The 22,790-nt window shown below is 43.8% G+C and overlaps 1 protein-coding gene and 1 long non-coding RNA gene across 3 annotated transcripts; one reads left to right on the forward strand and one right to left on the reverse strand.

Moving 5' to 3' along the window:
- Window positions 1–365: 365 nt before the first annotated feature.
- On the reverse strand, window positions 366–1,792 carry LOC118220086. Its single transcript, XR_004763914.1, has 2 exons — window positions 1,683–1,792; window positions 366–606 (listed from the first exon to the last, which is right to left on the reverse strand). It is a non-coding gene; the product is annotated as an uncharacterized LOC118220086 (long non-coding RNA).
- Window positions 1,747–22,543, forward strand: LOC118220085 (forkhead box protein K1-like). Of its 2 annotated transcripts, XM_035403701.1 has the most exons (10): window positions 1,747–2,232; window positions 8,053–8,250; window positions 14,391–14,547; window positions 15,028–15,174; window positions 15,312–15,505; window positions 15,665–15,670; window positions 15,777–15,943; window positions 16,044–16,295; window positions 16,552–16,788; window positions 16,985–22,543. In XM_035403701.1, exons 1-10 carry the CDS (start codon window positions 1,835–1,837, stop codon window positions 17,197–17,199), a joined length of 1,971 nt encoding a protein of 656 aa, XP_035259592.1. In that variant the 5' UTR covers window positions 1,747–1,834; the 3' UTR covers window positions 17,200–22,543. The 2 variants fall into 2 exon arrangements, with proteins under 2 accessions (XP_035259592.1, XP_035259593.1); XM_035403702.1 differs by lacking the exon at window positions 15,665–15,670.
- The last annotated feature ends 247 nt before the right edge of the window (window positions 22,544–22,790 follow it).

Raw genomic sequence — 22,790 nt, forward strand, 5'->3', positions numbered from 1 at the left:
TAAGGTAAGAGCGCCCTCTTCAGAAATCTGACGCAGGGCGAACCTGCTTTTGGTTAAACTATTTTTCAGGTAGACAATATCAAACAGTTCAAAAAACTCACTTTGCACTGAAACCTTTTTGCACCATAACATTCACAGATAAATTTGCCAACTTTTAAGGTAAAAAATAAACTCAAGTTCCAGGATTTCGACTTCTGTGTAATAACTAGCCAATGACATAGCCGAAGCTGCCCCCCCCCCCCCTATACTGTACTTTGTTCAAATGTACCGTCTCTTCCTTTAAATAATAATAATAATAATACCTCATATTTATATAGAACTTTTCTAGGTACTCAAAGTTGCTTTACATGGGGAAACAAAAAGAAAGAGACATAAAACTTTATTAGGTGAAAGGAAAGAAATTGCGTCTAAAAGTAAAAACAGTAAAAACAACACAGGGGGTGGGGGGTTAGCTGGGGAAAGATGAAGGATGGGAGTGTGGGGGCATCTTTTTTGATGTGGTTAGGGAGTGTGTTCCACAGGGAGGGGGCAGCAACTGAAAATGCCCTATCACCCCAGGTTCGGCGCTTGGTCCTGGGGGTTTGCAGGAGGTTGGCATCACCGGACCTGAGGGATCGGGAGGGGACATGATGGTGGAGGAGGTCGGAGAGGTAGGGGGGGAGCTGGTGAGATGTGGTCAAGATCATATTGAAATGAATCATGGAGATATAAATGTGTTTTCCTAATTTACAGGGTAAAATATACTGGGAGGTGATGGGGAGAAGTCAGTAAGCATGCATTACAACCATTATACACGCATCGAGACAGCTGTATTGTAGTTAACACGTTTTTGTTTTCGTTTGCAGCAACATACTTAGTGTAAAGCCAACAGTAGGCCGATAAATTCCGAGATAACAGCTGCTTAAAGTTATCTTACAATGACTCCTAGTGGTCTCAAATAATAATGCAGGCCACATCCATTGCTCTTTAAAATTCCAGTTTCCAGATTTTTGGCTTCTCTTGTTCCTTCCATGTTTATAAACAGACAGAATGAAGACAGGCAATTCAGTACATTTACGTCATTTTCATGCAAACAATTATGGGAAATATATTACAAGGCAATATACTTGTCAATGGAGTATTGGGATCTTGTTCAATAGCTAGTTATTTATCCGAAAGTTAATTATTTTAATTTGGCCTATTCATCAAAGCCTCATGTAGCGCACGTGTCGCACAGTTCCAGGAACTCCAATTTAACTCTTTATGTACCATCCCCTGAACGTTGTTGCATGCTTGGCTAGAATCTTGCCAATGTGGGGCAGTATACCGCCGCAGAAGCTCACCTTTGATGGTTTCTAAAACTGTACACATTTGACGTGTCCAGTTATACGTTTAACATCATTCGGGACCATGCTTAATACAGCAAAAGAATATCTGTATGCATATATAAAGATACTTTTTTCATCGGCAATGATGTGTAACGCTAGTTTCAGCAATTAGGCCCAAGTCCACGAGTGTGTGATGCGGACTAACAACAGTCATGGCCAGTAATGATTATTTATATTATTTTCTGTGAGGAATTCTAGCTACATTAACATCATATTTTCAAAAGATACGCATTTGTCTGATTAACCATACAACTACACTGACACTAACTAGTCACACTGTCAGAGCTTTGTATAAAGTCTTTAAAACAGACTCACTTCCGTAGCCAGATTCCCAATCCAGAAGTTCCGACACGGGTATTTGCATTTGCCCGATCCATGTTGTGTGTCTGCTTCGCAACAGCGAGTGCGACTTTCTCGGTTTCTCCTGGTGGTTAAGAGCGGTGCTATTCCCGGTGTGTTGAGAGAAGATGGCTGATTATGGGGACGATACCGGAGCCCGGGCCTTGTTGGCATTGAAGTCTGCACCGTGCAGCCCGGTCCGAGGGGCTTCATCAATGTTCTCCCTTTCGTCAAATGCGACCGGGATCACACCCATGCCGCTCTCCTCTCCTCCGCGGGCCCTCGCACGGTTGGAAGGCAGGGACTTTGAGTTCGTAATGCGACAGAGTATGGTGACGGTAGGCCGGAACTCTTCGCATGGTTCTGTGGATGTCAACATGGGCCACTCAAGCTTCATCTCCCGGAGGCACCTGCAGATACATTTTGAAGAACCATTTTTTTATCTTCGCTGTCTGGGGAAGAACGGTGTTTTTGTAGACGGTGTATTCCAGAGGAGAGGTGCTCCCCCACTTCAACTGCCGAGAGAGTAAGAATACGAAATACAGCGTTAACATGCTGGCTTATTGGCTTGTTGCATTTTCTTACTAGCTAGCTAATTGGTTTAGTTCATACCTAATTTGCAAGCCAACTCATTCAATTCCAGTGTTGCTTTTATTGTCAGCTTACTGCTTTTCTAGGTGAAATGATAACGATTGAAATATTGACTAGGGAGCTAGTGAATTGATTTACTACTTTATTTCTTAGTGCTTATGCTACATGATGTGCCAACGGCTAGTTTTTGATGGCAGTTTCGTTTCATTAAAGTACCTAGCGCTGGCTATTCAAGTTTCTCACTTTAGATGAACTACGTCTACTGCTAGTTCACGTTGTAATTGCAAATAATCTCTAGCTAGCTATCTAACAAAGGATAGAAATAACATCCCATTGTCACCGAATAAAAATAGCTAGATCTAACCTGGCAACTGTCTGACGTTAACTAACTTGGCTAACGAATGTTAGCGAGTTAATCGAGCTAACGTGCTATTCCCAGCGCTAGTACTTATATGACACCTAATATAGAATAGCTGTAGTTATTTAAATTGTGTTAGCTGTGTCCCTTACTCTCTTCACATGTTATAAGATTTTTCTCAAAATATTTTCTTAAGCCCGTGTTGCACAGACACCTAGACATGCTACCTGTACTTTGCTGTTGTTAAAATGACGTTTGGTTGCTGCATGAAATGATCCAGTTTCAATTTTTCTGAAACATTTATTCTAAATACGGGCATGGCAAATAATCCGAATGCAAATGCAGATAACGTAAAGTTAGCGAGAAAGCTGAAGTGCTGTCGGTTGCTAGGCCTGGGCAGTGATGGTGTCGTGCGTAAGTAGGGGGCGTCTGCTTGACATAAACATATGACGTCATTGCAACATCTCACCAGCTAAGGGGAGGGTGTTTTACGTTCAGTGAGGTAGAGCGTGCCCCCAAGCATTGACCTTGTGAAAGCTTAGGCTTTTGGAGAAAATGGTTGAGTGGGTTATCTGCTCATCTACTTTTGTGTTATCATACATTTAGTTAATTCATATCCAATATTAACTTTTTAAAACTCTTGTGAAAAGAAGGCTTTTGTGTTGCTCTTCACTGTTTAAAGTTATCAGTACTACAACCATACATCCATCCATTTTCTAAACAATGTATTGTGGAGCTGAGCCTATCCCAGCAGACAGTAGGGGAGAGGCAGGAATAAACCCTGGACAGGTTGCCAATCATTTGCAGAGCCAACACACTATTCACACATTCATACCTACACACAATTTAGAGTCTCCGACTTGGCCTACTGCATGTCCTTGTGCTGTTGGAGGAAATGGGAGTACCTGGTGGGAACCCACGTGGACTATGGGAGAACATGCAAACTTCACATAGAAAAAGCCCCTCTGTTGAGATTCCGACTGAATACCTTCATGCTGTGAGGCAATGGTATTACTCACCTTGTCACTGCATACTACAACCTTGTAGACTTGCAAATGGTTTGCCTCACTAGTAAGCCACTATGTTAACTAGCTCCACCATTCTTACCACGCTCAGTCACCTGGTTTAAGTCCATAATGCTTGCTTTGAAAAGACCAAATCAAACTAAAGATAAGCCTTGCAAAGAAATTCACAGTGTTATGACAAGAAGACTGAGAAAATATAAGGTCTGCACAAATAATTTGTACAAAACGATAAACTGGCTGTGATAATTGCTATCTAGGCCATAAGGCTCCAAACATACCAGTCATGTGAGGTGCCTTACTTTCTGCAACTGATTCATCCCTGAAATAAAAATACATTCTAATTCTTGGATCAGCCCAACTATGGATGTGTTTTGTCTGACAGCTGGTCATGGTGGGTTCTGCTGGAAACCTGTGAATATACAGTAAGCACCAAACCAAGTTGTATTCTGTACAGATACAGCTTTGCAAGATCATATGCAATGATGAAAAGGCTAAATCTGTCTTAGGTGGCTCAGCCCGATTGGCTTTCTCCCTCAATAGTGTAGCATCCGTACCTATGTTTCTTAGAACAACAATTTAAATCTGAGTCAGGGATTTCAGAAGTCATCTGAATACAAGACTAGTACCTCTTAATTGAGTGAGTGTAATCAACACAGAAGTTGGATTTTGTTTTTGATGAAATGATTATAGTCAAGAAATGGCACAGTGCAACCACAAAACTACTGTAGAGAGGTAATTTTAGTGTTTTACAGTAGCCTAAGCCTTTAATTTTAATCTCAACTGTCCCAATCCTGGAGTTACATACTACAGTATGCTCTGCAATCCCCTCTCATTGGCTGTACTACAAATAATACTGCATTAAAGTATAATGCCCACACACTGCTAAATGCTCCCAAAAACAAAAAGGTTTAGTAAGATCACATGACAAGAAACAGGACAATGTTTCAATCCCACAGGCATCTTCGAAAGATCTGTCAAAGAGACCTGTGGGATCTAAAAACTTGTCCTGTTTTTTCTCACGAGTCCTTATTAAACTTTTTGGGAGCATTTAGCGGTGTGCAGACATGATCCTTTCATGTGACTCATCCTCGATCCAGCACCCTGAGAGACTTTTCCAATGTGCGCGCTTTCAAAGCTTTTCTGATGAATAATACTGCGTACAGTATTTGTAGAGATGATTGAGTAGCAATGGCTCTTTTTTTTTAAGGAGGATGTAGTGTAACATGGGTATGCAGTTCATATGTAAAACTTTACTCTCCAGTGTCCAACGCACTTCACATTAATCCACATCACTTCACCCTTTCTGCAGTTGGGTCATGGCCTGATCACAGAAGCAGGTTGGAAATGGCGATCTGATGTTGATGCTAGGCTTACTTTTTGGCAGTAATGCTGTTTTGGATCTGAAAAGTCAGTTTTGTTGTTGGTGTCTATCAAAGAATGCGGTGTAAAAGCAGGATATAGAATGTCAAATAACTTGTGTTCATTCAGAAAGGGTTAGGATATTGTTCATGATACCTCCGCTTTCTAAACACATGGCCTGGATTTCTATATGCACTCTTTACAGGCTTGAATGAGGGTTCCCAGCATATTGTCCAGAAGGACAGCTTCTGTGGCTCTGGATCACACAGTACAGTATCAAGCATGGCCAAGTTAATTAAAGGTGGCACACTGTACTTCCATTTGTGTATGCTAATACCTTCTCTTTGAATGCATGAAACATTTGTTTTATTAGGGTTCATGTTTGCTAATATGAGAAACTGTGACTGAGAAAACCGCACTAAACTGCATAATGCAAACATGCATGTGGTCAAAATATTGACTTCTCCTTTGCAATACCAATGTTTTGAATTGTTTGTTTCATGTTTAGCCAACTTGCATGGGTAAATATTTCAGTTTCGCAGTGGCTCAAAATGAGGCTCTGGTTCTGCAATTTATCTCCAATATTCTGAAGAGTGCAAACAACTTTTCACTCTTTTCTCGAATATGATTTCCAGCCATTGAGCAGATTAAGCAATGTTTGTCAGGCAGAGTCCAACTTGATGCATGCATTCTGAAGCTTGTTTCACCAGCGGTGATTTACTATAAAACACTATTTATATTGAAAGGTTCTGTGGCCTGTATTTTGTAGCCATTGAGCAGCACCGTTCAAATGGGTTATTTTTTAGTTGTCCCATTTCTTTTTCACCAGTTAGGCCTAAAGCCTCTGATGTTCACTAGTGTTTGGTATGAGATTTTACTGACTCCAATGCCTGTTGATTTCTGATTTGTCATTGCACACTTGGTTATTAAATATTAAGAACAACTACCTCTTAGCAAAAGTGAAAAACCATTTAATGTATACAATCCTAACGAGTAACAACAATACTACAAGAAATAATGAGTTTGTAGCAGCCCAAGATTTTTATTTGTAAACATGCGAGTTGGATAGGATTCTGTACAAATCCTGGTAGTTTGCATACATCCTACAGTTGTCAAGATATAGTTGTCTTCCATCCTGCTCAGACTGTATCTTTATCTGCACATTTAGCAGTTAACATGGGCTTATTTGGGATATTTGTGGGTCTGCTGTTCATGAGCATTGGGTCTAAGTCTGAAGATCTTCATGGGGTTTGGCTGAGGTCCGCAGTTCCACTATGGTGGTGATAAACAGGGTGGATGCATGTTTCCATTACCAACACTGCGATTACTCCACGGTGACACACTCCACAAAACATCAGCCGACAGCGACCACCATTTCTGTGAGTGTCTGAGTGAACGCCAAGCCCGCCGTCCAAAAAAAGAGAAGACAGCACTTTGTAAATGTGGCTTTCCGCTGCTGTGCTTATGTAAATATTTCCTCTGCTGAGCTGTGTGTGTGTGTGTGTATGTGTGTCTGTTTGGGGGGGGGGTTGCAGTGTGTAGTGAGGGAGCTGTGCTCATTTATAACAGCCAGGCTGTTCTGGGGACAGTTTAAAAACACAGTAGGGGAACAGCATGGTGTATTTTTACCTCCATCTATCTAAAGTAATCCTATTTGAGGCTGTGCCTGCTGGAATTTTTTGGCTACAGCTGAATATGCCACGTCCAATGCATCTAATGTGCACCTCGTATCTTTTATGGGTGGCAACCTGGCCGAAATTTTACTAGAAAAATGTGCTTTGAACAAGATTTGCTCCATTTCCCCCCACTCCTTAAAACTTGTCATATGACTGAGGTAGCAACAGTATCTATGGGGGTGGAGTTCCATGGAAAAGTCCATTGTGAGCTGAACTAATGATATTTCTCAAAGTGCAGTTTTCAGTGTCCTTTAAGTAAGTAGGCCTGCTTGTTGAACAAAGAGCCGTGACACTTTGCTTTGTTTAATTGTGCTCTAGCCAGAGATGTATAAACCCGACTGTCAGTGACAAGGAATTTAATTTTACTTGTGTATCCATTTTCTTTTTGTATTTTTTGGAATGTAGGCATTTATAGGTGTAAAAAAAGATGTACATAGTGGTAGCTACATATTTTAGTTTAGTTAGACCATGTTACTACTATGATCGCTGGGGTAAATTTGTATGCAGTAGTTCTGTAATTGCTTAGAATACAGAATGGTAGTTTCAAATTCGATGCAGCCCAACTATACTTTGATGCTTCTTTCCTAATAGTGTGTTGTTTCTCTGTGAGTCAAGTATTTCAGACAGTAAATATGGCCTTTTATAATATTGTGTTATGACCTGTTGGCACATCATAAAAACATAAACAGATATTCTCCCTTCCAAACCAAAGCAGATACCGCCGCAGAGCTTACCTCAGACACTAAGACTTTGAGATTTATTTATTTCCTCGGTAGTGCATAAGAGAAAAATTGAGTAGCTGGAAGAAGTTTGAATAAGATGATGGAGCGATAATGTATGCAGAATTGACCCATCACAATCCTCTCTGCTAGAGCATTCACTGAGCAGGTCAAGTGATCTTGATGGGGGAATTACAATGGAGGTCTCTTCAAATGAATGTGAATGTGACATTGGTTGGTTCTATGAGTAGTGTGCTCTTGAGTGTCCCCTGAAGAGCTTTTACTCTGGCAGTTTATCGAATGACTAGCAGAGTGTATGGACGAATGTGCTATTGGAGGTCACAGTCTGAAACTTTTCTTTCAGATGCAAGTGCACAAGGGTCTCATTTGCTAACGTCTGGTTGTATTCTGGATACAAAAGAGAGTGACTTTGGATAAAAACAGTCTTTGCAAAGCTTTTCAAACTCCTTCATGTTGTCCATTTAGTCTGCTCTGGGAGCTTAGATCAGTGACTGTACTTGTCCTGTGGTTTGTGTTTCAGTGTCAGAAATGTAGCTCCTGCAATTCCTTGGCCATCTATACTGAAGTGGTTATGTCTTGTTCCCTCCTGCTTGCTAGGTGCACATTTCGGTTCCCCAGCACGGTCATAAAGATTCAGTTCACCGCGCTCTACCACAAGGAGGAGGTGAAGGAGGAGGCTCCCTTGTCCCCAGTCCGACCGCTGTACCCCCAGATCTCTCCTCTGAAAATCAACATTCCCGATACGGACTTCAGGAACATGATGAGTCCACTGCCCTCTCCCACGGGCACCATCAGGTAGGGGCACCAGCGTGAGCGCGTGGAGCTGGGAGCAGGTTCCGTTCGCCCGCGCCCCACTACCACCGCTCTGCACGCTCACTGCCATAAGCATCGCTTTACAGTCTTATTTGGTCATGAGGTTGCCAGTGTTGTGGTTGTAGCATCTTTGCCGACTGATTTGTGTTTTATCTGCATGTGATGGAGGCTGAATATTTTGGAATTCCTTGGAATGCCAAGAGCCACATGAGAATCAGTATTTGCACTTGTTAAAGGGGGAAAAAAAAAAAAGGACACATTCTGTGTGTGGGAATGGGCATGTTAGCTAAGTGGTGTCTTATAAAATTAAATGTCACTCGGGATATTATTTCTCTCAGTTTTAGAATATAAACGACTACTGTGATTTTGAAAAATGTCACCTTGTCCTTGAAGCATACCCAACTGTCAGTCCCCTGAAATTTCCAGAATGTGTCTGGGAGTTGCCCGTGAGTGATTTCTGGGAGTGATTCAACTTCTCACTGTTTGGAAACATAGTCCTGTTACAGTAAAATAGAGAAAAATACACTGGCCAACTCGGTTGTTCTGGTTGTGGCATACTTCTCATAATCAGAATAGAACACAAGTCACGATGGCAGTCTAGATATAGCAAGCTAGTTAAGTTTCCGTGTTCATTTACACTTTATGCATCGCTGTTTACTAAAATTAGGAGTTGTATTGTGGCCCTCATAGCTGTAATTCTTGTCATATATAAAGTCTCATGCAGTGTCATTACTCCAGCAGTCTCCTCATGTGTATGTACTTCCATGAGCTACAGTGAAGAAAGAAATGGTTGTCATGACAGCAGCATTTCTAAGATTAATGTCTGACTGTACTATAAACTCATTTATAGGTGAGATTTTCTTTGGTTGCGTGCTTTCTGTGCCCAAGTGTTTGCAATTCCAGAGTAGGTTTGCAAGTTTTTTATGGATTCTTTTTGAGATTCTTAAACAGCAGGAGTACTGCTTTAAATGTAGAGCTTTTCTGTATCTTGTTCTGAGTAATATTTAAAGAAGTGATGTTCATACTGCTAACCTGTCTGTGTCACTGGGAAGTAATTATTTCCCCAATGATTTCTGAATGCATTCAGATTTACAGAGAGCAGGCCATTCAGATGGATATTTTATATGACGTAACTGAAATATCAGCATCGTTCACTTGGTTTAGAAAATACAGATTTGAGACTTGTTAGCAAGCAGCTTGATTTAAGCTTGTTTGCCGTCTAACCATTTAATATCAATTGCTCTCACTCATCTCAAACAAGTTGGTTGTTAGCGCAATATCGGTGTCAGTTGCTGCCAGGAAATGGCAATCTGCAATCTGCAATCTGTAAATGGGGTCGTTGATAGCCTTTCAACCGATCTCAGCTTTTCCTCAGGATAAGATATTTTCAGCGCGCTGTGCTCCAGCGTGCTCCGAGCAGCGCTTCCCGTTGTCTGACCGGCCTGCCGTGCGCCCGCATGTCCGTCCCACAGAGCACTGGGGAAGGCGTGTCTCCCGCGCGGTATGCTGTTTATGGCCGGGGGAAGATGGAACCCGATAACCCGTCTCCCTTCCGTCTCCGCAGGCCGGTTACTGCATGTAAACAAAAGGCCTTCTTAGAAAGGAGTGGCCTCCGCTGCTCCCTGCTTTGGTTCACTTTGGCCAGCGAGGAGCTCTGGTCATTCTGATTTGCAGCACATATCTGGAATGCCACGGGTCATGTGAGCCTTGGACCAGGTGCGCTCTTTGAGCACGGTCCCATGGGAAAAAGATATTAAGCAAAGGGATGTCTGTGTGAAGTTCCCAGTGCCCCATACTATTTTGTATGCAACTGTAACTTGTACAGTACGCCCCATACGTTGTCTGTAACCGACTCCTGAACCAAAGGTGGCTTGCAGTGCTGCCAGTTTCTCTCATAGCTCTGCTGTGCCAATTAAGCTGAGGTAACCTGGTGCTGGTCATTCAAACTGTTGTTTCACTGTCACGTTACTTTAGCAGTGGCTTATGTGATATATGAAACAATTTCTTGGTGAGCTACAGTGGAACTGCATGCTGGACAGAATTTTTTAGTACAAACCATATCTTTTGTCATTACTTCATCATTTTAGTGTATGTGTCGTGCAAGGGTGTTCTTTGCAAAATGGTTAATATTAGTTTGAACTTCTTTGCGAAAGCTTTCTTTGTTAATTGAATATATTTCCATTTTAATGAGCTTTGGAGTGAATGGAAAGTGCTCTCTCCTTCCCACCAGTCTTAGGCGAGCCCTGCCCCCAGTGGCTGTCCTGTTCCTCTCCCTGTGTGGCTTGCAGTGTGAGCCTGTGTGTACATATTCCATATATGGCATGTGTTGGGCTTGGCGCATGCTGATTGGTGGAGAGAGGATTGTTGTGCCTGAGTGTTAACAGCCACTCCGAGTTTCCTTTTCAGAGCCCTCCTTGCTGCATCTCCCCCTCCCCTTCTCCCTCCCTCCCTCCCTCCTGACCGACCCCTTATTCAGACAGGCTCCACCGGCCCGCTCTTGTACCCAAAACAAACAGCGCACCAGGGTTCTGCACCATTCATCCAGTTAGACAGGTTTTCCTCTCTATCATCTGAATTTTTTTCTAAGGCCTGCTTTTTTCTTGTTTGTATTGATGATGAAAATCGGGTTCTTTTTAGAGCAGGGCTTTGTCTCCCCAGGAAAAGCAGGATAAAAAGGGCTTCAGGCTGGACATTCCAGACACATTGAATGTGGAAAGGGTACAATTGATCACATGACCCCACATGAGGGAGGGGATGGACTTATTGCAGCCATTACTTCTGCAGTGGCAACAAAAGCTGCCTTATTGCCATTGAGGTCCTGGAGGTCTAGTAGAAAGTATTCATCAGGTTGCAGACAGACAAAGGGTTGTACCTCCTTTGTTTCATTTCAGACAACTGTAAGATTTGTTTGTGGTCTCCAGCTGCTTGCCAACATAAATGTTCTTGCACAGCAACTGTTAAAACTCTGTTGAAGGGGGCGGAGTTAACATGTCTGCACTCAGATCAGGAAAAATCAGTTTTTTTTAACCCACAGAAGTTAAAGAAGCAGAAGCCTGTTTTCCCTGTACTTTTTAAACTTTGAAGAGGAAATTGGGGGGTGGGTTTCGCTTATTTTAACCCGGTGCCCGTTGTCACACGTTTCACTCATGCATGCAGACAGTGTTTTGAAACTACAAAACTTGAGCATTCCGGTGTTACTTTACAGATTCAGTGTTCCAAATTTTGTGGCGTGATAGGAAAATAAAACTGTCAGGAGTCGGTATAATTTATCCGCTTCCTGCTGAAATACTAGAGCTCTAAAATAAATATATGTGCAGAATATTGTAGAAAAAAGTTGTAAATATTGTACTAACATTACACATTAGGCTAAGTTTTCTTGCTGCTAACTCTATGTTTTTTCAGTGAAACGCTTTATGTGAGGGTAACGTTTGGGTAGTAATAATACCCTACCTGATATAGTGTATCATGCTGTTCAGCATGCAGTTCACAGCAGTGAAACCGCCTCAGCCTTTTCTGAGCTGTTTCACGCAGGCTGGTGTAGGGGTGTGAGAGACTGTTTATTATTCATTTGGCTGCTCAGAGGCAGCTAGTGTTGTTTTCCAGCTTTGTCAAAGTGCTGTCTCAGGCGTGTACTTTAACCTTGCACCCTCATCTAGATAAAGGCCTAGTGGCGTGCTATTAGCTAACTATGTAGTCACCGAATATGAAATACTCCACAGATGAGAGGGCCATGCCTCCTAGATTGCCATGCCCTGTACTTCACCTACAGGGCAACCGCATGTAGACGGCAATGGGACTACAAAAGGGGTCCTTACCCAGAATGCTTCAGCAGTGACTAAAACGAGGGGCTAACCCGGGCGGGAGCAAACGGCTTTACGCTTCCTGCTCTCCGGGGTCTTCACCGCCTGCCATTTTGAAAAACAAATTCAGGTTCCCCTCCGTCTGCGTTGCGTAACGTCCCGTCAACAGGCCGGGGAAGCAAAGCCGCAGGAGGCTAAATTTGGTCGGCCGGAGCCGTTTAAAAATACCCCGCTTCTCCCTTCTGCGCGGCATCAGTGGAGGCGGTCGGCGCAGGCCCGCGTGGAGAGACGTTGCTGAGCGTTTGATCCCCTCTCCCTAACCGCTCTGCGAACAGCGCCGCTCGCGCTCGGGCCGCTGTGATGGGCTTTAGCCGCCGGCTCGGAGGCCTGCAGAGACCGGGCCGGAGCCGCCCGGTGGTGTAGGGCCGCCGGCGGGGACGCTCCTGTCCGCAGCAGGGCCGCCAGTCATCCTGCACGCGCGCGCATGCCGGGGCCGGAGGGGGAAATGGCCGAGCCGCCCGCTCTCTTCCACGGAGGAACGTGAATAACTGTGGAAATGGCGGCGCTCGTAGAGAGGAGTGATTTGTATCTTCCTTTTTCTGGAGTGCTGGACAGATGGCAAGCCTGTGAAGGAAAAAATAAACCGTCCAGCGAAAGTCCAACTTTTTTTTTTCTTCCTCCTCCCTCTCTGCCCAATGAGCATGTGCTGACGCTGATTATGAACATGCCGTGTATGCTTTTATAGGGCCCTCTAGTGGTCACTTTATTGTTTTGTTTTTTTAAGTCTGTTGCCATGCGTCACTCTGTCTTTCAGTGTTTTGATTTCAGTTTTTTTAGAGCAACTTCAGTGGACAAAATAACAAATACAGCCACATATGGAGGTGGGTTTAGGCTGAGGGTTTTGCCGGGTGGGTTGAGCGGGTGCATGTGGAGTCTCACTTGGCAGGCTAAAGGCTTGCTCTCTGTTCCACCCTTAGACTGCCAGTCATTGCAGATGAGCACAATCTACTTAACTATTTTTATTTTTAAAAATCTGGGGCTGATGAAAAATGCTTTGCTAAAGCGGCTCTTTAATCATGAAAGAACTGAAGTGTTTTGGAGGAGTTGCGTAGCTGTGTGAATGTCAGGCAGCTGAATGAAGGGCAGTTTTGCAACCATCAGGCTCCCAACCGACACAGAACGCTATAAAACGCACCATTTTTCAGCAGTCTTTTTATTTCCAGGTGGCCGATTGGATGCAAGCCTAAACGATTTTATGCCACACGCAGGAGAGTGATGTTCATGCTGATGAACACAGCAATGAGCTGCTCATTAATTATAGCACTTTTCCTCGTCCACAACAAGAGTAAATGTTTGGTGTTACATGAATTGCGGTTTGAGAACAGAGGCGGGGTTTTGTTGCTCACCATTCGCTCACGCATGTGAGAAACGCTACAGAGGAATGTAAACATGGCTGCCTCCTCCAGCAGAACACTAAAGCTGTAACCACGTGCGAGACGTTTGGACAGATGGGGCCCGAGGTCAGGGCCACAGGGCAGGAAGTGGTGTCAGTTTTGTAGCAGCGATCAGGTTTCACGCAGCGTCCTCTCTCTCTGAGAGGCGTGTTTCTGTTCATACCGCTCTTCACTGCCGTCACCTTTTCACGCCCAGACTCTGCATTTCTGTGGTTAGATTGACATCCTGCTGAAAATCTTTCTGAGCTCGTTTCAATTTCACTTTGCAGTTTAAGGATTTTTTTGAATGACAAATGCACATTTTATTTGAATGTTGAATTCCATTGATGATTGAATCAATGAACCACAATGGAAATAAGCTGTTAGCTTTATTGTATTTATCCTTGATAGTTTAAAAAAAAAAAAAATGTGTATGAGAAGCTTGCTTCAGATGTATGTTTATTTTCTTTTAAAAAATTATATCATAAATTATATAATAAAATCAATCAATCAATCAATCAGATTTAATTCGGATTTAATTCCACATTTTTTAAGTTTGAAAAATTATTAAAGATGTCTTATTTTCAAATTTGTTACAGAAGCTTGACAGCAGTAAAATGCTGCCATCTTGTTGTACTGCATTTGTTGCCTTGGCAACTTGATGAAAATCATGTGTGAGCTGAGTCCTTGTGGAGGATATGGGGATGTATGTGTTTGTACAGACATTCACACGTTCAGGCAGTGCAGTTTTAATGTTTTCATTTCCCATTCAATTCATTTTAGAGCAATATGTTTAAAAAAATGAGCTCAAATAATGAACATCCATGTTAAATCTACAAAGGCCGCTGTTTGTGTTGGAAGTAACTCGCGTCTCGCCTCCCCTCCTCAGCGTTCCGAACTCCTGCCCGGTGAGTCCTCGGGGAGCAGGGTCCTCTGGGTATCGCTTCGGACGCAACATTACCTCAGACCTGCAGCTGGCGGCCGAGTTTGCGGCCAAGGCCGTGTCCGAGCAGCAGGCTGACGCGTCCGGAGGGGACAGCCCCAAGGTGAGCGTCCCCGCCGCGCTGACCGCTGTCACGTTCGCATGAAAACCGTGTACCTCGACCGTTTCAAACTGCACGGCCTGTCTGGGAATAACGTTTTTACAACCTCGTCTTAAGCAGATGCCTTCCCATAAATATCATGACTGGAGTTTCATATATGCCTCTGCCTGTTATGATTCCACTAAAGAGCAACTGTGTAGTCATCCACGTTGTACTACACTACCCACAAGGAGATGCTGTGTAGTCTTTTACACTGTACTACACTACCCACAGGGAGAAGTTGTGTAGTCTTTTACACTTTACTACACTACCCACAGGGAGAAGCTGCTTAGTCTATTACACTGTATAACACACCCACAGGGAGAAGCTGTGAGGCTTTATTGTTCTACTGATTCTAGCATGGGCCAAGTGCTTAAGGAAAAAAGCACAAACCTTAATGGATGTGTGGGTTTAACAAAAGACCGTTCTACGTCTGTCTTCCAGGACGAGTCGAAGCCTCCCTACTCATACGCACAGCTCATCGTCCAGGCCATCTCCTCGGCTCTGGACAGACAGCTAACACTAAGCGGCATCTACGCCCACATCACCAAGCATTACCCCTACTACAGGACTGCAGACAAGGGCTGGCAGGTTAGTCAATGCTTCGCTGTCTCCCTCCACGCATCTGTCTTTCCAGTCCCTCGGACGCAGGCGCTCGTCTTTGATGTTCCTCCTCGCTGGAGAGGATAATGCGAGCTGCCTGTTTCTCACTGCCCTCTCTCTGGCAGAACTCCATCCGCCACAACCTGTCCCTGAACCGCTACTTCATCAAAGTGCCGCGCTCCCAGGAGGAGCCGGGGAAGGGCTCCTTCTGGAGGATCGACCCGTCCTCTGAGGCCAAGCTGGTGGAGCAGGCCTTCCGCAAGCGCCGGCAGAGGGGCGTGTCCTGCTTCCGCACCCCCTTTGGCCCCCTGTCCTCCAGGTAAGGGTGCCCCTGAGGGCCAAACCAGACAGCGGACAGGTGTAATTGTGGGATTTTCTAATGGCAGTCCTGGGGTACTTTACGTGTGATTTTTTTGTGTCTTTAGCCTTTCATTTTTGATTTTGTTTCTTTTTTTCTTGCTGTCACTGGGCTGGGAAGAACCAAGTAAGTCTGTCTCTCGTGAAGAAAAAGTTAGCGCATGCTGTTAGTGTTTTGGTTCTGGTTCTGGTTCTGGTTGAGTGTGAGAGTGACCCGTACTCTGCGTGTCCAGGAGTGCCCCGGCCTCCCCCACGCACCCCGGCCTGCTGTCCCCCCCAGCCAGCGGCCTGCAGACGCCCGAGTGCCTGTCCCGGGAGGGCTCGCCCGTCTCCCACGACCACGACTTCAGCTCCAAGCTGGCGTCCGTGCCGGAGTACCGCTACACCCAGAGCGCACCAGGTAGGGCCGCACGGCCTCCGTCTCCCGCCCCCGCGTCGCCACGCCCCGCCCCGCCCGCCGGTCCCGCTCTACCCCTCTCTCTGCTCCGCTGTGTCCCCAGGCTCCCCAGTCAGCGGCCAGCCGGTCATCATGGCAGTGCCCCCCCAGCCCACCGCCATCATGGCCAAACCCCTGGCATACATGCCCGCCTCCCTCTCTGGCCACGCCATCCACATGGTCCAGCCGGCGCCCACCGTCACCATGGTGCGAGTGATGACCACCTCCGCCAGCTCCTCCAACGGGTACATCCTGGCCCACACCAACGCACCGGGCAGCCTGCAGGGGGCAGAGGAGAGTGCGCCAGAGCACAGAGGTACAGCCATTTCCACTACCTCTGCTCTGAGGTGTAATAGAATATTTCAAACTTAAAGTCAGTTGCGGTTTTTAGTGACTGTATGATGTCACTCAGTTTCACAGCGTTCTCTAAAAAGGCCAGAGAAAAGCAAAGCAGCAGCAGGAGAGCCGCAATGGCCGTCTGAGCTGAACGCTGCGCAGCTCCAGTCCCTATCAGCAGCGACGTGGTCGGTTTGCCTGCCCTTACGCGAGTGTGCTGCATGTGCGTTCTGCAGGCGGCGCGGGGGACGATAAGCCAGCGGCCAGCTACGCGCCGCTCACCACCACCAGCCGTGTCATCCAGGCCGTGAGCAGCCACGTGAGCCCCGGCGGTGGCGGCGGCGGCCAGCAGACCTTCGCCATCGTGCAGCAGGCGCCCCTCTCTCTGGGCCAGCACCAGCTGCCCGTCCGGACCGTCACCCAGAACGGCAAACACGCCCTCCCCGTCACCAGTGTCTCCGGGCCCACCTACAGTAAGCTCCTGCTCCATCCTGCCCCACATACCACGTTGAACTGAATTATTGTTCTCTTGACAGAGTTATTTTAAGTGTTCAGAAGCATTTATTAACTTCATTTCTTAATGATTTGTTTTGATCAGAAAATTATTGTTTTTGTTTAATTTTCCTTCTTCTGCTTTCTTTTGTCTTTATTTCTTTTTTTTTGTTTAAGCTGTCACCAGCCCTCTTCAGCTCCTGGCTGCCCAGGCCTCCACCTCACCCCCGGTTGTGGTGAACAGGTCCCCCAGTTCGGAGGCAGAGATGCGGGCCTCGGCTCCAGGCGAGCCCGAGGCTAAGCGGCCTAAGATGGAGGACGGCGGCGTGGCTCCCGTTCCTCAGCCGGTTATTGTAGCGGCAACCGCACAGGCCCAGGATGCCAGCGAATAAAGGAGACGGACGAAGAGAAAGGAAATTTTCCTCACTGTGTGTTCTGCAACACCGTGAACCCGAGGTGCCAAACGTGGGGTGGGATGTCTCTTATCAAGAACTTTCAGTACCGCAGTGGCAAGGGCAGTTCAAACGCCCGACAACTGATTGTATCATTTTGAGGAAAGAGGTTTTGACTGTGTTTAAAGCCGTAGTTTTGTGTGCTTAAAATGCATTAATCCATTAAGCCTTAAAATAAAAAAGTGTTCCTACCGCTTTTATTTTACATGCGATTTAACATAAACGTCATCGGTCCTCAAAAAAGGGAGAGGAACACTGTTCAACTTTAGATACCCTAAAGTAGTGCTTTAACATGGGTCGGGGTGGGACCAAAAAAAAAAAATAGAAAAACCATGCAGCTATTTTTACCGAGATGTTTCTCTGAATGGAAGCATTGCGTGTTGGCAGGTTTCTCAGCTTCTGATATGGCTGTTATGAATAGGATGTATTTAGCTCCCTTTTTATCGTCGGCTTTTGGCTCTGACACACGCTCTGTCCACAAACATCAGTTTCTTACAAATAGAAACAATATCAAGCACAACAAACAGGGTGCAAAAGCGTGAAAAAGCAAACTGGGATTTAAGCTGCTCTTTTCCCAAGGGGAAGCTGTCTAACTTGGTAGATATAAAGTATTTTGCTGTCACAGACCGTTAGCATACTATTAAGAGATAGAAATATATATGTATTTTACATGTCACAGTTTGTAATTTGTATAATGTTTAGAGCAAAATTTAATTCGCTCATTGAATGTACGATGTCCTTCTAACGGTTCATGATTTTCATGCAGCCCTCTGTTCAGTATTCTTGGCACAGAAGAACATAGCTTTTAATGGGGGTACTTGGGAATTTTTACTCGCTCATTTTTAGATGTAAAGATCGATTGAAGGGCAGCCCTGCACATCAGAAATAATGCACGGCTCTCAGAAAGCGATCCTGTGTGGTTAGGCTCCTTACCCTACGAGTCACAGGAAAACAGATGCGTTATTTTCCCTTTCGCGATGACGTGATAAATAGCACTGTCTGCAGAGGGCCCTGACTATGGTGACATCAGAGCCTAATAAATCTATTAGGTCTGCCCTCAGCGTCCGCTCCCGTGGGTGACCCACTCTGCAGGAGTCTCTGAAGTGATATTCGGATACATGAGCTTGAATTAGGACCCTTATTGGAGAGAGAGACACTACTGGGACCCAAAGGCGTTTGACCCCAAGCTCAGAAACCCAGAATGCAGACTAAGTTGTAGAGCGAGCCTGGCAGCTTGAGCCTATGAAGGGAGAAGCCACACTGAAAACAGTAATGTTATTTTTCAAGGATAATTTGGCAGGAATGTTTCTGTTCTGAAAATTGCTCTACCGAGTCTATGCATGGCTCAAATATATTTATCTTTCTTAAACTTGTAAAATGCGCACTCGCTAACGTATCTGGCAGCAGTTTCTCTGTGGCCTAATGGAAAGCCATGTGTAGCTAGGAAGATTTTCTTACCGTGTTTAAAAGCAAACCATTTTATGTAGTCAGTCACTGGCTTTCAAGATAGGTTTATGGTAAAATAAATTTTTACAAGCTAGGCGGTTCTTAGTGAATGGAGGGAAGTGGACACAACTGTGATGTCATCGTGAGATGCATACGTGCAGTAGGGCTTGGAAAACTGATGAAAATCATTTTCTCACCAAGTGCCTTAATTCTCTCAATAAAAAAATTAATGAATGTAGTAAATGTTTTGTAATTTAATAGTTTGTACTATTAAGCAGTATTTTCTAAAAAAGGTATTATTGTTAAATGGTTTCGAGACTAGTGGTTTCCCCGTCCAAATAAATAACATTGGTTCTGCTATACATATTGATTGAAGTGGCATGCTGCGTGCAAAGGCGCCGCGCATTGCCAACGCAGTCAACAGCAAAATGGCTCTCTTCACCTGCAATGCTGCCCTGTCTCTGTATCTGCTGTATCGCTTAATGAGCAGAGCCTTTCAGAAGGAATGTTCAAGTGCACAGAAGGCAACAAGGCATTGCTCCTATTTAAAGGTTTGGCAAAGATTCAGTGACCTGCGCTCATTATGATGCAACTGCGTCGGTATTTGTGTGGATATCATGTATATCTGAGCTGTTATGGTCATTTCCCTCTCAGTCTTTAGAATGTACACCTGTCATCCTAAGTAATATTTATTTAAGAGATAAAACGACCGTAGAATAAAAAAAAAGACCCACAGTGCTGATTTGGAGCTATAATAGAAGTAGACTTTTAATCTGTATCAGACAGCCTATTGGGTAGTGCCGCTCATCAGTAAGACTACAGGTCTAAGCCTGCTTTTTACATTTTGTCAGACAAATATATCAAGGAGAGATGCATCAATGTCCTATTTCTTTCTCTGTTGCTGGTTTATGGGGAAAACAAATGGAAACTACATTTTGAATGCAAGACTTGCATGAATTTATTTGCGTAGTTTCTTATTTTTGGAATATAATAATCTGCGGTGGCTTTTTTTTTCCTTAAGGCGGTCTCATTACAGTACATAGGTTGACCTTTCATGACAACTCTGGGCTTTTGGTTTTGCTGTAGATTCAACTTTATAATGTAAAATTCACCATGTTTCCTGAACACAAGTTGCATTCTCCTTTTTTGGTTTACCTATGTCTCGCGTTATTGTATCGGTTGATCGTTCAGCAGTCTTGCCTCATTCCAGTGAGCAGGATATTTTGTTCACGTTGTGGCAGCATCTCTCCTGGCTGTGGCAGGGGACTCCTGTCTCTTCCTGCCATCCCACCATTTCACACCTGTCTTCAAGTCCGTTTTACCTCATGGTCGGAATGTGCCAGTGTTTTGTTCTAGTGCAGTACAATTGTGTAAGTGCTTTACAATGCGGGGAGCACAAAATGAAACGTAGGCCTCGTCAAGAAGGCTGAGCAGCGTCGGGTTTGTTAGAAGACAATGACATGTGGCTTCCATAATTGAATGGAATCTTTATACATTTTTTCCCTTGTTTTTCTGTTTTTGTTTTTAATTGTACATATTTGTCCTCCATTTATAGACACACAATTTAAAAGCAGATAGTACACATTCACTTAAAAAAAAAACTTCTAGCAGAGGACAAAATTTCTGACTAATTGGTAGAAGTGACAAGTCTGGCATTTAAAAGGCATAAGCCAATGGTAGTCTAATTTAATAGTAAGAACTCTGCAAGGCATTTTCCCTTGTGATGTCACCGCTCACACACTAAATGAGACTGTGAGGGCAGGACACCCTCACAGCTTAATGGTACAATATATCCTTTCAAAGTAGTGGTTGCCCCGCTTGACAAAGAGTGATTAATGAGGACACTGACGGTGTCTGTCAGTGACTGTACCTTTAGGAAAATGGACTGACCAGGGAAAGCCTCAAAAGCATATAATTAAATGCATTCTGTGATCAGGTCAATCTACTGCTCCACCTTAGCAGTGGCAAATGTGAGAATTGGTGTTGGCAATCCTGCAGATTCACATAAAAATAATATAAACCTATATTACCTTTCCAGTCACACATAAAGTGAGTACAGAGTGGTGTATGGAAATATCCATCCATGTTGTGAACTAAAATGACTTGGAGGTTAAGACTGTCACTGTGTCTGGGATACTCAATATTGTAACTAGTGGGATTGTTTTGTGAAAGTAGAAAATAATTGGTCTCAGTTGGCTGTAAATCTGGCAGGTGTGAAAGATTGGTTCTGTTTTAGGGACAATTAAATTGAGAGAAGTAATTTTTATATATAGTTGTATTCATTATCCCTGGTGAAGGGTACGCGGTGGATGGTCTGATTTAATGGTTTGTGACGGCATGCTTCAACACCAAAGCATATTTTCCCCATCTGCTTTCATTGACTAATCCTGTTTCTCTGAAGTGTGTCCGGTGATATCCAAGTGGGAATTCTCTCTGTAGTGGAGTTAAATTACTGATGTGTCAGATTTTGATTGAAGACGTCCTTTTAACATCAATCAACTTTCTGAAAAAGAAAAAAAAAATCTGCCCGGTTGAATCCTTTTCATTTTAATCATCAGTAATGTTGGAACTGGTAAAGTAATGATAGGCTCATGTCTGAATAATGCATTATTAGTTGGCACACTAAGCATATGATTCATGGTGAGATGAGCTTTTGAGGGCCTTATCCCTGTAATGCTCGTGAGTCCGTGACAATGGATTGGTTGCATGTTAGGGGGCGTTTCTCCATTTGATTTACTGCTCATCTCTGGTGTTTTTTTTTTCTTATTTGCTTAAGTCTACATCAAAATGTCTTTTTAACTGACTCCTCTGTAAATGTAATGTCAAATTGTCCATTTTTTTTTTTGCTTTAGCAAAACATTATATTTGATAATCACTGTTTCAGATATTTTCTTAACTCTCGCAACAGGAACGTAGTTAGAGCTCATCTCTGTAATTGTTTTGTTATTGTACCGGGAGCATCCTCAGTAGACTGAAATACACTGTCATTTTATTCTTTTGCCTTGTAGCTATAGGAAAATCTGAACTCTACAAGTCTAATAAAGCTTCAAAGGAAACCTGTTGAGTAAAGAATTTGATGTTTGCCCAACGGGTGTGTCTGATAATGCTCATGTGTATGCTGACTGGAGGAACAGTAAAACCATACAGTTTGTGACACCTAATTCATTTCTAGAACCTTCTTTCATTTGTCTTGGTTGTGTGTTTCCTGTACTGCTCCTGCTATCAGGCACCATGTGAAAGACGTTGTTGCCTTTGCATCAGTAAAAGAGGAGAGGAGTATTGTAGCGTTGTTAAACTTGACAGGGATTGCTATATGTGATGTCCTAAGCAATGTGTTCCTCAGAGGTTCAGAGCAACAGTACGTGTACATGTGGTGTCTACCTTGTAGAGACATTGGTTTGTTGTGAACAACGTTGATTACGAGTGGTAAATTCAAGCCGTGTCATGTTTCAGTGGGTGGAAGTTTTTACAAAGCACTGAAAAGTAAGGAGTACCCCGGGAATACCTTTGGTTCGTTTGTGTACGACCGAACCAGTTATTAGTAGTTACTTTATTTCACGTTGACAGTCCTGTAAAGCTATGACGATGACCCACAAGCATGGTAATCAACATTCATGACTCTAGTCATTTATAAGTTATTGAAATTTTGGCACAGTGCATTGTGGGATGGGCACATAAGCTGGTGACATCCTTAAAAGCAACCCCTTTTAAACCACTGATTTTCAATACAGATTTTACAAAAATGAGAACATTGTATTTTCTAAAAACAAAAGCAACCACAGGAGCCTGTCTTCTATCAGGATGTATACATGAAAAAAATAAAATTTGGATTCTAACATACTTGTTCAAGAAATTTTCTTTACTTCACAGACTCCAACAGAACATTTTCCAGTAAATTAACTCTTGTACATAAAAGAGTTGGCTTCATGTTTGGTTTTTTTCAAAGCATGGCCTTCTTTCATTTTTGCTGTAAGCAATTGATGGGTTATTAAACTTAAAAGCATAAGCTAGCCAGTAGTGTACGCTTAGGACTTAAATGATAAAGATTTGCTGAGTTAAATGGTAAAGATTTGCTGAGTTGATTT

Source organism: Anguilla anguilla, chromosome 2 (genome assembly GCF_013347855.1).
Source record: "Anguilla anguilla isolate fAngAng1 chromosome 2, fAngAng1.pri, whole genome shotgun sequence".
NCBI classification, from domain to species: Eukaryota; Metazoa; Chordata; class Actinopteri; order Anguilliformes; family Anguillidae; genus Anguilla; species Anguilla anguilla.